The 15,478-nt window shown below is 34.8% G+C and overlaps 1 protein-coding gene across 1 annotated transcript in view; it reads right to left on the bottom strand.

Moving 5' to 3' along the window:
• The window catches only part of LOC150102708 (neurexin 1-like), a 144,502-nt gene that overhangs the window by 17,133 nt on the left and 111,891 nt on the right, over positions 1-15,478 (bottom strand). Inside the window, exons 9-12 of the mRNA XM_090398723.1 lie at positions 9,741-9,849; positions 9,108-9,304; positions 6,749-7,322; positions 6,325-6,444 (exon numbers count right to left, since the gene is read on the bottom strand). Of these exons, the coding sequence (XP_090254849.1) occupies positions 6,325-6,444; positions 6,749-7,322; positions 9,108-9,304; positions 9,741-9,849 (1,000 nt within the window). The remainder of the gene's footprint in view (positions 1-6,324; positions 6,445-6,748; positions 7,323-9,107; positions 9,305-9,740; positions 9,850-15,478) is intronic.

The raw sequence follows: 15,478 nt of genomic DNA, 5'->3' as shown, positions 1-15,478 counted from the left end.
TCAGGGGTATTAGCATAAGCTGTACAGAAAATAGACTAGAAACAATTAGTTAGACATATTAGATGTTATCAGAACTTCATAATTGGTATATATAAATAAATAACCCAGAATAAAAACGTTAAAATAATTACTATGTATATGTGTCGGAACAATTCTAGTTGTTTCTGTCACGTTCTGTAGCATCGCGTATCGTACTGTTATTAATTTTGAAAATAGCAACTGTTTTGAAGAAAAACAGTTGCAGTGGTATGAATACGCGAGATAGCGAATGGTTTCTGAAAGGATTCTACAGACTCTCAGAATAGAAGCTGATACTTCTGAGAGTCTGCGGAAGCCTTTTAGTACAATGCATAGAAACGATTCAAAATTTGTTGCATAGACTTGCGCAAATGATGCGATAGTCTCATTTGCGGAGGAAAATAATGAAACTTCATCTTTCCTGATTAGACATATGCATGCTTAATATATAACTTTACGTGATGTCACATCTCGTTACTCCTTTTCGGTAGAGAGAAATGTATGCAAGCCAAACATCTCCCCCAAGCAAACATGGTGCAAAGGTGCCACGATTAAACAGTAAATTGAAACAGTCCATTGAAAACGTGAGGTATGGGATAAAGAACACACATCAGTTCTATCGCATTAAGTGTAGCGTGACTGCGATAACATGGCGGGGGGGGGGACGTGTCTCTGATTTAGACTAGAACCAGTTTTAATAGTTTAAAATGAATTCTAAATGATATGTTGCCATTTTGGACAATTCCGCTTTGTCTACCCTGCATATCATCGATCCAGACTGAATCTTCATTGGAGCTATAGAAGTGATCCAGGCAACTGACCGGGATCACCTGCTCTCGAGACCGAAGACCTCCAAGTGTAGGGAAAACGGATTATCTAATCGTTAGCTCATCCACTGAACTAAACGTACAAAAGGTTTGCAGCTAAAAGGGACTTGCATAAGTTTCATGTTTGGTCTCAGTGCATGGTTTCCAGACCATGCAAAAAAAAAAAAAAGAAACAAAAATACAAAAAATTGTAAAATTAATTAAAATAGATAGAAATCCTTAGCTTATTCACGGTACTATTGTACTACAGTTTTACAATTTTTAGTGTGTTGGAGTCGTATCAATAAATTAAAAAAAAAAAAAAATGTATTGAGATCGAGCTTCCATGCCGGTCATTTCAACCTTTGCACTCCTCTTTCCCCAAACAATATCGCCACAGCTTTGGAATATAATCTGTACACTGTCATGATACTGTAATACTTACCTTTTTTTCTTTTGTCCTCAGTATCTACACATCAGACATTTATGTTAAAGACCGAGTTTTTACCTGTATAGTGATAATCAAACACAGAAAATCCAACTTACTCTTGAAATTTCTAAACGCTTAAATCGACTCGTCTTAGGAAAGAATTAACATCCCAACTCGGTACAAGTTATATATCAGCAAAGTTGGTACATGGAATGATTCTGTTGGCTTATTTGTAGTCGGTTTTTATTTCGTACCATAATAAATAGCACCCTCTCTCTACTGAAAAAAAAATGGAGTTCCCTATAGGATTCTGGGACTCTAGAGAACCGCGAGCTGTTGTACTCTGAGTTAGCGGCGCGCACCTTATTTTACCAAGCATTCTTTCCAAATCAATTGATTTGTTCTTTGCGAAACAATTCCTTTCTTAAATCTGACTTTTTTTTCTTTTTGCAATATGTAGATGAAAAAAAAAGTAACGAAAATGTTCCACATCTTTTTTTTATTATTTTTCTATATATATCTGAAATCGATACATTTAAATAACTTTATCCTATTGACTGTATTTACTATGCTAACTCTTCAGATAAGTCTAAAGAGTTAACGACAATGAAAAATAAGATTAGAGTAGGTTTTCTTTTGCATCCCAAGTGTATCTCACTGGTGCATCATCCCAAGATGATGCACCAGTGAGTTATATTATCATCGAAAGATGATCACGTGTAAATGGCGTCACATCCCCTTTTTGACATACATGACCTATTCGCTAGTGACAGAATGAAGGAGGAGAGTAGGAATATGGGAAGTGTGTACAATGAAAAATAAGTATTACATGAAAATGAATTGCCGTCTTTATTTTAGCGAAGTAAACTTTCTTAGTTATTGGAGAATTCAAACAGAAACATCTACTGTTCCCGCATTTATTTTGCCGAATGTAGATTTTGAATTATACTAAAGGTGTTTTGTCTGCGCATTAACACACGCAAGGGTTCACAGCACCATTAATCAGTGCCCGCTTCTGGAAACTAAAATATTTATCAAGACGCAATTAGGCTGGGATGTGCCAGTACATGGCCCATGCGTGACGGAAGGATAAAATAGCAGCGCTACTCCACCCTGTCTGTTCACATTTTAGACACGTACTGCCAGGTTTAGGAACAGTACGTGTTGGGTCTCAGGTGTGGTAGTGGGGAGGGGAGACAAGAATAAAGTAGTGAGTGGGGAACAGTTGGCGTTCTGATAATAGTAATACTTTCTCTTGGCACAAACCACTTGCAACAAATTCCAGTAGCATTCTGTGGAGAACATGGAAAAATTCGAATTGCGAAGTGTGAAGTGGTTAAAACCCACTTTGCACGTTACGTCTAACGATCTTGGATATCCCTCCCATACATCTTGCTTACTGTTTCCACTTTTCTCCAACTCAGTTGTTATCCTTGTCGTTAAACTCGTAAAGACAAGGTTCCACGAAAAAGTGTATACTTACTGGTAAAGAAAATAAAGTTGCTTCTACTGTATTAGATTTGACTTCCTTTAACAATGAAAGAAGATGCAAAAACATATCACTGATATTTTATGAATATCATATTATATTCACCTTGTTTATGTAATCGTTTGCTATCCTATAGGAATATATACAACAAAACACATCACGCTAAACAGATATCTGTATGAACATCAATAACAACAACAAAAAACTAACTGAATGCTTCCTCAAATCACAACAAGTACATAAGCCGTAAGTTTCGTGTATTAACTCATGGAACTCAGAAAGGAAGTAAGGCATAACTTCGACTTGAAGTTATTCTAAACAATCGGGTTTATTGTTAATTCACCAATCAAACTATTAATACATTAAACACATTATTAAGTTATTAGCTAGGAATCTATGAGTTAAATTACTAAATTATTAGTTAGGAATCTCTTAGTTAAATCGTTAGACACTTAACTAATAATTTATTAGTTAAATCGTCTATGATTAATATATTCTAAACTATCTAATTGTAATTTATCTTATATTCAGAATTATTCAACCAGATCAAAAAATATACGCATCCAAAACACAAATGTAGCAACTTCGCATTATGCAGTATATAAGACACATAAATCTCTTCTTGCGATAGCAAAGCTTACTTAACAGTCACTATTTCTTTTTTTTTTCTCCTTTAAAATGATTTTCACGGAATTCTGGTTATCTTGTTCAGCTAATGAACAGATCAATTTTCACTTAAGCTTTAAGGCATAACACGAATTCGGACTTAATGAGATCAACGACTTTTATATTTCCGCAGATTAAACTAACAGCTGTACGATTTTCAACTCTGTATTAAATATAACCTTTTTATTTTATTTTTTCTGTTGTAAGCAATGGTGCAAACGAGTAAATGAATGAAATTATTGATGAGATAAAGAGTTAATTGCACAGAACTCTTCATGACAGCTATTTAAATAGTTGATTTATTAAATTAACGATACCTTGAGTACTTATTACTTTGATGGAGAATTTCTTCTCTCTTAATTTTAATTAAGAAATAAATTTTTCTTTTCTCAAAACTAGTCTTAAAAAGAATCATTAGTTGTTAATTAGTTGACCTTTTCTTGCATGTTTCATAATCAGATAATTTTCGCTGATTAAACGGCATAGTACAGGAAATTATACCTTTTCACTTATGCGTGCATATTTTGCAACACTTCCAGTTTATATCAACAGAGAATTAGCAAACTGCTGCACGCTGTGTAATGGCTCAAAATGAAGCTTATTTGTTACGTGTGTGTGTCGTCATTTCCTCACGATAAGTTGCCATTTATTATTCATAATTAAAAAGGCAGGTGTGATGATATGCTTGTTTGCAAAATAATGAAAAATGTATGCGCTGAACAAATTATTACAGTAAAAGCATTATGTAACCGGAAATTATACAGAATAGTAGTAGAATATTATTTGGTTTCAATAGTTTTCAAATGCAAAACAAGCTGTAAAACGAAAATAGGGAAATAGATTCTTCGTTGATAAATGTCTCATCTTACGATCTAATTCAATTGTTAATTTAAGTTATTTGTTAAGTTAATTTATTTTATTGTAAAAGTAAACCAATTTAATTATTTATAATGATGCCGTATGGGAGCTTTCCAAGCGCTTTCACACATCTTGCATAACATGCTCAAGTGCATGTAATTAAACCAAGCACGGTGACAAGCAAGACAATAAGGCCACAAAGCATTTTTTTTATCGGAAGCAACCAATAACGAAGATTAATTTTTGAATATATTCAAAATATAATTGCGCTGGAAAACAGAATTATTATTCAAAAAATGGGAATAAAAATCTAATGAGCAACAAGGTAGATAAGAGGAACTTCAGTCCGCAAGATTATTAATAAGTGCTCTTTTAGTAGTTAAAAATAAATTTAAAAAATCATAAAGGGCTGGAGGGAATGTACAATTTATGCATCTAGGTACAAAACTGAAATTTGCTTAAAGCGTCATGAATTGGCTCTGCCCACAAGAGTTGGAAGTTTAGCGCTAAGAAGCTAAAGAATCGAAAGGGTTTGCGCTTATATTTCTCACATAATAAACATAATTATGAATGTATATAATAATTGTCAGAAGAAAATTACTGGACATGCCATTAATCTGAAATAAATGACTACGGACCATTGTTAAAATTCAAAGGATTTAATCTCATTGCAGTCTCTGGTCCGATACGTATTTGCAAAGCTGCCAAAGATGTTCATTTATATCAGCATTTCTTAAAATTTAACGACAACAAAAAACTTTACGTATCTGTCTTTCCGTTATTCATACTAATACAGAACATTCTGTTTAATTAACGTGAGTCGTACAGCAGCTTTCATTGATAAACCTGACTAAATAGCATCAAACTCCAAGTTCGAATATTTCCGCAAACATGGAAATTATTACATAGCTATGGGATTTCGGAATCGCTCGCGCCGCTTTCAATAATATGCAAATATATCGGAATAATTTATGACATCTGATGGGACTAAATCACTGTATTCACAACCGAGCCATTGTTACGGCTATTGGCATTCCGTTAGCCCGAAAGTTCAGTAGGCGGAGAAGGAATTCATCTGTAGAATATTACCTGCCTGTCCCATGCTTCCATTGATTACTATATTGTGTCTGGATTTTATAACGTTACGGACTAACAAGCGAAGTAAGTAGAAGAAATGCTGCTACTCAGAATGGACCATTAAAGAAATATACGAATGCAGACTAAAGCAATAATTGCAGGTCGGCAGGAGGAACACTTTTTTCAAGGAAGAAAATACCGCACGTAGATGATTCAAATGGACTCAATGCGAGTACGATGGTGATGTTCGCCTTCAGTTTATTGGACTGATTACAGACAGGGTGACAAATTACCCTTTTTTCCTGCTCGATGTGATCTTTTCCGATAAAAACCACTTTTCATTTGGAAGCGGATGCGAACAGACGTAACTGCCATATAAGGGGGTATAAACATTTCCCCCACATTGTTGGAGAACATGAAAGAGACGCAGCTAAAGTGAATGTCTGGAGAGCATTTAGCATTGATTCTCTTTACCGCTCCTTTACTCTTGCAAACTGCCACAGTCAACAGTTAGTCTTATCTTGTAATGGAGACATTTTTCTTGCCACTACGCCCCTTATCACAAGACACTACACACTTATTCTCTAACGGAAGACGAATGCTCTGTACCTTCTCGTATCGCAAATCGGGAAGTAAACATCAATCCAAACATTAGCCATCATGTCTGCGGCTAAAAGGGATGAGAGGAGAACTTCGATGAGAATTCAAAAGATTTCTTTGGGGAGGGGAGGAATAACGAGGCTTGAGTTCACTGTGTTCCTGTTTTCAATGAAGTGGATGTGCAACTTTCCTCTAAAAATAAAACCCATTCCCTTAAATGGATTAAAATCTCGTTTTTAAGTTTTTTCACTCACCCGATATCAGAATCTAAACCGCCATTATTATCAAATATCCATGCTGAAGATATCTATCGTAGACAATGTAAAAGCATCGTTTGATACTACAAGAACTCTTGCAAGTAAAGAACAGAAAACACTTACCATCGGAACAAGTTGGTCCTGTATAGGAAGTCATATCACAGTCGCACGTGTAACTGTTCCACATCTGAACGCAGATTCCTCTATTAGCACATGCAGTGTTGCTGCATTTGGTCACAGGCCCTAGAGATACACTTGATAAGAATGATATCTGACGAATCAATAAGTCAGACTACATTAAACGCAAATTTAAAAGTTTATCATGCATTTTATTTGTATAATTGCTGACTCCGTAATCCTCTAGTCTTCTACTGACATGAAATTCAATTTTATATTGATCACAATAAGTTTGCATTATTTTACACTGCAATCACTTAGAGCGAGACTTTTCCAGATCTCTTAATTTTGAATTCAAAGCAATATTAACGGTAAAATGAACCGTAACTATTTCGCTTTTTTACGCATAAAAGTCTTTATCTTTACTTACCGGCACACCCATTGGAAACTAGGGTGCTTGGAATTAGCGCATCTTTTGTTGGATCCAAAGTTTCCCCGTTCAAATCGAGAGAAGCTAAACATCCTTCGAATCCATGTCGAGACTGGATCAGCTTGGGCAGTGTGGTGTACATAGAACGTCTAACGCCTCCCAAATAGAGTAAGCCATCGAGGTCCAGATGAACGTTAAGTCCAGTGCTTGTTACTGTTGCAATCATATCGTCAACCATTAAGGTATGTTGTTTAAGGGATGGACGGCCAATTGTAACAGCATGCCAATGGTTGTCGTTCAGCGTGTTTCTTGTGTTCGAACGAACCTTCCTAGGACCATCACCGAGATTAAAGATATAGTGTAGATGTCCGTCAACTAGTTCAATGGCTATGAAGTCCTGACCTTTTCCTCCATTGTAGAGGATGAGGCCATTGGGTTCTAATGTTTTAAACTGAAAATAGAGGTTCATGGACGAGTAGGCTTTCAACTGAGGGAAACCGATGAACGTAAACTTGGATTTAAATGTAACAGGGTGGTGCACAATTTGTTCTTTCTTCCCAAACTTGGCAGTTACCTGGATAATGAAGAAAACAGGTTAACAACAGGGAAATTCGACCGAAAAAGTAATTTAAATTACTGAAATACTTTAAAAACTAATTTCATGCCGTGATATCTTTTCATTTTTATGACTAAGTAGCCTGAATTCCTATAAGTCTAATTCTGAAATGATAGGACGGTTATTCTTATATTTATCATATATTATACGTGTTCTTTGGTGGGTTTGTCGATTTTTCAGTTGGAAGAAACCCTGAATCTTCAGTATAAGATCAGCTGACAGACCACGTCAATGAATAAGTAATTCGTACTGAACTCTTCTAGTTAGCTACACCTTTATTTACATCTAATGAAAATTAGATGTAAATAAAGAAACACTAACTCCAATGCAAAGATATATATTTCAATACAAACAGTACAATACTGCTGCTCTTAACATAAATCATATCTCACGCAATACTATGGGAGTTACGCGGAGTGATTATTCCATAAATTTAAAAGTTCATGAGAAATCGGTTTTTGGCAAAATACGGGAAAAAAGGTAAGAGAAGTTGTTACAAATCGTGCGTAAGAATTTTTTTTTTATCTGGAATAAACCATTACTTTTTGGATACATCACTGGTAAAATGATGTTGTAAAATTTACGGCGTTGCATTTGACATAGAGGTGTGTAGGCGTCGTAAACCTGGCAGTATCTCCGTAACATTTTTAAAGATCGATTTGTCCAGTGGGCAAACCATAACTAGATAAAAAAAAAATTCCAACACTTCAGACAAAAAAAAAAAAGACATGATAGGCAACGACATTTCCCTCTTATGTTTTCCATATTTTTCCAAATAACTGGATCTCTTATGATGTCAGACATGGGATCCCATCACCATCACTACCAACAACAACAGCGGACCGCTCTTAATTTCTTATCACTAAATGTTGGAAATAGGACTACCATGTACAGAAGGGTCCACAGGGGACAACTGGACGCGATACAAATTTAAGCTTGCGAATAGAATACTCTACCAATACTTTCTAACCAAACAGATCGATCTGGTAAAGTAGTGGTTCGGGACTACCGAAAGTCAATAAAAAGCCGATTTTATGACTCGGATCGTAACATTTGTCGAGGAATGTCCCGTCCACTGAAATGTAGTGTATCAGAGGGACAATGATAGAAGAACGATTCTAAAGATGGCAAGAGATGATTGATCCAGTCAACGAATAAATATGAATATTGTACAAAAATACGAAGACTGTTGTTAAATGTGTCTAAATCAGTGACTCTGAACTGGTACGATTCAATCTACGTTATTATTGATTGGATGTTGCGAGAGTGAGCATTGAATGCCGAGTCTTTTGCAGATCTATTTTAATACACAAGTAAAACATGTCAATTCATCCTGGAATTCAAGGCAGTAGGACCTGATATAACGCGTTAAAGTCAGTCTGACTTCCATCACACTGTTAACAAATCAAGAATCTCAAGATAACTTAATTATTCAGTTTCCTTTCATAATTATGAAATCGAAATAAATTTATCTATTTTTAATTTAATACAATAAAGAAACAAGGACAAGGTGATGCGAGGTGATTATTTTTTGCTGTATTATTTCTTCACTTACTTCCAAGAGAATTATTTCAGCAAAAGTTTGCTTTAAAATGGTCATCTGCCATAAACAGACAGACCAGCCAGAGAACACACGCAATTAACATACTTATGCGATAAATGCAGAGGCTCCATGGAGGTGCCAATAACAACAATAATTATAAATAAATGTAGTAAATATAATATAAACAGAAGATATCATACCTTAAAATTTGTCATTTGTCCACTGCGTGCCATATCAAAAAAATGATTACTGTTGAATATCAAGTGTTGCATATGTCCGATAAAGTTTGCCATGTCTTTGGCTGGATTCAATGCAGAAAAAGTAACACTTCTGTCAGGCGTAACAGCTCCAATGTGCATAGAATGAAAGTCTAGAGTTATGTGCTGTCCACTTAGTTCTGGAACGGAAATTAAAATCGTTCAAATAAAAGTCAACAACAGGAAATTAATAATAATCATAATAGAACAACGCGTATACGAAACAACAAAGCTGACCATACGTCTATATACACATCTGGTTCTTAAATAATCTATTTTGTTTTGTATCCTGAATGATAACAAACATATAATGAAAAGTAACGAGTTCATTTTATATTTTTATTGAGTATTTTAATTTTTCACTACTTTTTTAGGTTTTTATTTGATTTCATTTTAGCCTTTTCTTAACTCAGGCATTCTTTTTATTGCGAAGCATTTTAGGGAAGGGGAAATACAGCATTTATTATATATGTAAAACGATCTGCTGAGCATAAATTCTCCGATATACACTTTTATATATTCATGGAAGGCAATAACCGATACAAGGATATTCCACTAAAACAGCAATTTCTTTACCTCTGCTGGTTGCCTCGGAATCCACTTTTACATCTATGCTTTGACCTCTCCGTGTAATTTGGATAGCATGCCACTGATCGTCATTTAACCCTTGTCCTATATAGAACACCTGAAGAAAGGGATAAGCATTGCTTTCTTTAGATACTTATCAAACGCGTCTGCAACACACACACACACACGCACGCACGCGCACGCACACACACGCACGCACGCACACACGCACGCACACGCACACACGCACGCACGCACACACACACACACACACACACACACACACACACACACACACACACACACACACACACACACACACACACACACACACACACACACACACACACACAAAATACTTCGTTTTAATAACAAAACAACGTAAGCTATAAATACCAAACAGTAAACAAATTAAATCATATTCAATTTCAATGAAATTTTCATGTTCTGGTGTGCTCTATAGAAGAAATTTTGAAAAATACAAAAAATTGTTTTATCTCATTACGATACGTCATTCATATTTATAGTTTTAATTATTATTTATTCGAAAATTATGGCTGATACGTGTATGATATTTAACAGTCACTGATTAAACGTCTTCACGCATTCCATTACCTCCATCTTTTGATGAAGGTCTTTACGACCGGCAGTGCAGTGTAGCTACGGCTCATCTTCAACTAACTAAGTTGAGTCGCAGCGGTGCTGGGCGGCATATTTTACTACCCTTCATCCATTTTTAAGGGTCTGTAGCTGAATCTTATGACTTTGTATATATAGAAGACATCGATAAAGACATTTGGCTCCCTGCTAGCGATATCTATAAACCACTCGGAGAAAACCGATATATGGGTATAGCCTTTTCACAGCACAGTTGAGTATTGAGCTTGCTCGTCCGCATGTTCGTTAGTATTCTTGACTGCACACACCATACGTGTGCACAGAATATCAAGTACACTATATGAACATGAAGGTTGTTGTCAAGGGTCTTTCTAAATCTACCGTATATTTAGAACTAATATTTACTAGCGAAAGACAGTAGCAACGTCCATAATAAGTATACGAGTGTAGAGAAGCTGCAACTTTGAAAGAGAAAGCAGACACGAAACATAAAAATAGGAAACGAATGTAGGTTACAAAATTCCCATGTTGAACTAAAATCCTGGACGACCGACATGTATAAAGGAATACAAACCTAGTTTAGAAATAAAGTTAGAAGAACGCTTTAAGGCTGTTGCATTATGTATTCTGGATTCGTGCATCCATATTTGTGCAGAAGATATTTATGGTAATCCTAAATACGAAAAGTTCATAGGAAAAAAGATGAATCTCATTTATTTTATTATAAGATTGTAATTTTCAGGAAAATAAGAGATTTGCTTAAAAATAAGACTTGGGTGGTAAATCACGAGGTTGAAAAGTTAAATTATGAAAGTTTGGTGCTGAACTGTAAGAAGATGGTGTCTCCTTTCCGCCTGAGTTTCAGCAGGCTTAGATGATTATTATCAGGTTCAGGTTTACGAGATAAACAAGTTTACAGCGAGGCCACCAAATGGATGTAAACGAAATTATCGGCGCTTCATTTTTGGTTAATCAGATTTCGGTAGTTTGTTGCTATGCTCTGGAAAGTTCTGATAAATACCTAGAACAAAAACGATATTAAAGAAAATGATATAATCGTAAGAAAGAACATAGGAGGATATAAGAATATAACAACATAAGTAAGTTAACTTCATAACTCTACTACTGGTATGTTCTTTCTTGTGGTTATATCATTTGCTTTAATATCGTTTGGTTCTAGGTGTTTATCAGAACTTTCAAGACCGCTTTTCCCCTCGTATGTTCTTTGTACGGTTTGTATTTTTTCGGAACAACAAACTCTGAATCATCAGTATCAGATCGGCTAACCAAGCTTCAGTTAAAAAGCATTTATGCGCCTTTCCTCCTAGACAGAACTCGAACCAAAGGAACGAAAAAATCAGAACTATGAGGCTTGTGTATTGTCTGTTAACTGAGTTTTCTGTAGGAGGCTTATCGGCTTTGCAAAATGCATAACATATATTATAAGTATAATATATATATATATATATATATAATATGAAATAATATGTAGTATAATATAAGTCAGTAATTTATAACGAAGAACAAAGTTCAAATTAGAAGGACATAATTTCAAAAGTATCAGGATTATGCGAAAAACAAAATAAAAAAAAGCACTCTTCCATTCTCTTAGAAGAATATTGGTCATGCCATAGAGTAAAACTCGTTGGCTAAGTTCTAAGTAAAACGAGGATTAACATATGAAGTGTCTATTTCAACAGAATTCTACCCTCAGTTCACCTTTCTTTCCAGCACAGAATTCTGCCATCATTGTAAAGTTGCATGAGCGGACACATGTAGCTAATTTCAAAAGGCAGAAAACATAGGCTATAAGACAGACGTCTGCTTTGTTTTCTGAACTTTTCTACAGGTGTTCTTCCACAGGCTGGTTACATTAAGCATGAATACTCCGTTATAGTTGGTCTGTAAAGATCCATTCACAGAACTACATTAGTGATCACGAATTAGATGTAAGTTGTTCGCAGAGTATAAGTTCGCTGTTAGTAGATTTTTTTCATTACTTTACACAGCGTATAATCGAATAACTGCCCGATAAAAAAAAGTAGAAAAATGTTGGGATCCAAACTGTTACTTTCTTTTAATTCATACCAGGAAAAAATTCTAGGAAGATATTCAATACATACGGGCATGAGATTTGCTCTTGCTCTTTGGGAAACGATGCAAACGTTATCTACTGTCAGAAGCAGCAACACTTACTGAATGCAACCTAGGATGATAGCGAGATAAAAATAGGGACGTCACGAACAGTTTTATAAAGGGGACCTAAAACATGAATGATGTTTTGAGTTTTTTTTTCTTTTTACATTTGGTTTCTCGAATTTTTGAATTAAATTGCTGAATTTATAAATAACATCTTTACTTTCCAAAGTGTAATAACATACCCATAAAAAACCAGTCGAAGTTTTTAAACACAGGGAAAATTGTATTCTATAAATATAACACAGTAGAGATCTTATTTTCTACATTTACTACAATGCAAAAGTATATTTGAATGATGAATTTTAATATTATTCTCGCATACTAATTTAATTAAAATCATATATCTCAAAGTATTCTCAATGTATAGTATTCCCTAACAGCATGCAAACACTTCTTGGCTGATACTGAGCGATATCTGTAGATGCCACGATAACAGTTAAAAAGTATGAAAATAATCAGAATTAAAAAAAAAAGATGAAGCACGATAATTAATTTATTATTTGCATTTGTAAAGTATAATTTGTATAATTTGTATAATTTCGAATCATTTGCCACCAGATATGTTCCAACTGAAATCCAAATGAAATAACGCGATAAATTTTAGTAAAGATCATAAATACCAAATTTAATAAAATTTCATCTGGGTGGAGTAGAGTTCCTATACGAGGTACATACGAATGAGAAACAAAACGAATTAACAGGCACTTATGCATTCTCCGAATGGCACCACGAACAGAAGGTGTGGAATTAGAAGGGAAATGCAATGGTGATGCTGTCCACTAGAGTTGTGACTAGCAAAACAACCATCTGGCAACATTTTAAAGAGCGTAGTGAATGTAATTCAAAATTATATATTAGAATTTTTAACAGTTGGTCCAGATAGTCTGCAATAGGATTAGAACAATTAATTGTGCGTCCTACAGAGGACTTATAGTTAGCAGCATATACTTACCCATAAAAAATATCTATAAGCAAATTTGGTTATCTGGTTACTGTTTCATCTGGTTATCCCCAGATGAAACAGTAAGCAAACAAATTTATCATATAATAATAAATACTAGGCACAAGACGCATACAAATTTTTCTTATTGTATAGAGGACCTGATGCAACTACTGATCATTACCTGGAAATGACACATTTCCGGATAAAACCTTTCTGTCAGATGGAGAAATGTTAAAAGAAACAGAAATACAAATCGATATAATATTGAAAAATGTGAGGATGTAAACATACGAAGAAAATATGCAGAAAAGATAAAGCAGCAAATACGATATTCAGACTCTCCTACACCTGAGAGAAACAGAAAATAAATGGACTCAAATCAAACATATTATTACCCATTGTGAAGAAGAAATCCTTCGGTTCACAAACGGAAAGAAACATAATAATGTTTGTAAAGAAAAGTAATAAGATTAGATTAAAATGCCACAGAACCCATCACCAGAAAATATTGAGAATTATAGAACCTGAATAAATTTAACTAATAAAATATTGCGCGGAGAAAAAAATAATTGAAGAAATGGAAAATAATACAAATAACTCAGAGATTCATTAGACACAGTGGGATATTTAAAAGAGGATATAAACCACAAACTCGAATACTGACTAACAACCAAGGAGATTTAATTACCCAAGAGAAAGAAATTGTTGAAGAATTCAACAATTTCTTTCTCTTGGGTAATTAAATACTAAACAAGTCACCATCATCACCACCAGACGGAAACCTTACACCAGCGGTACAATATTTAGAAGAAAATGTGGAAGCACCCACAAATGATGAGCCATCTCTGATTAAAGTTGAGAATATTATTAAAGCATTAAAAATAATAAGGCACCCGATGAAAATAAAATTACAGCTGAACTTCTAAAAAATTTGATGAACACTCTTAACAATCGAGATTTGTGAATTCGTCAAGATGATATGACAAAAAAGAATACAGTCATACTGTGTCCTATATTTTTAAGGAGACTATCATAACCAGTAGCTAATGAGGTCTCTCTCTCTCTCTCTCTTTCTCTCGGACACTTGCTACAAATTAGTCTACACTGATACGGAAAAGAATTAATGTATAGGCTCTTCAGTGCAAGGGAAAATTGATAACTGATCATATTTTCACGCTCCCATAACTATTACAAAAACATCATGAATTTCATAAAGAATTACATCTAGCATTTGTGGAACTATAAAAAAGCATATGACGGTATACGTCAAAATGGACTGTGGGATGGAATGAGACTTTTTAGAATACCACAGTAGTATATAAATATGATAAGGCTTTGTAACCTCCACACGCTCTGCAAGGTACATTTCCTCCAGAAAACGTACCTTCAAGTTTTGAAATAAAACTTTGTTCAATCTAGTACTTAAACACGGTCATTAGAGACCTAACCGAACAGAGGGTGGAAATTAATGGGAACAACAACCTGTTGGTTTATGCTGATGATATTATTATACTTGGAGAGAAGGTTATATAAACTACATCTACACCCTCTGTCCAAAAAGAAACCCAACTTTTCGAAAATAGAAGCTAGTGGCGCCACCTGTTGTATTTTTTGTTGTCGAAAGAGGCAACCTTCATTAGTGTTGTATCAACTGTTTATGATATTTGTTTTATTAGAAGCAGAGTTATAGTGCCAAGAGTGACAGTGTGTTTTGACGAAAGGTCAAACAGAGAGCTGCGATTGACCTTTGTGTTAAACTTGGTAAATGTTTTACCGAAACGCATCAAATTCTTCAAAAAGCATACGGTCATGAATGCTTATCCCGTACTTAAGTTTATGAGTGGTTTAACGATTTCAAGGACGACGAAAGGGCGTCCAAAAACTGGACTGAGAGAAGTTAACATCCAAAAAAGTGCGTGAGTTCTTCAAAGAAAACCCGAAATCATCCGTAACATTGAAAACTGTGGGATGGAATGAGACTTTTTAG

The sequence above is a fragment of the Typopeltis vanoorti genome, chromosome 10 (assembly GCF_054136105.1).
Source record: "Typopeltis vanoorti isolate ZY-2024b chromosome 10, IOZ_Tvanoo_1.0, whole genome shotgun sequence".
In the NCBI taxonomy this organism is placed as follows: domain Eukaryota; kingdom Metazoa; phylum Arthropoda; class Arachnida; order Uropygi; family Thelyphonidae; genus Typopeltis; species Typopeltis vanoorti.
The sequence above is the reverse complement of the archived record's forward strand: the minus strand, read 5'-3'. Positions and strand labels throughout refer to the sequence as shown.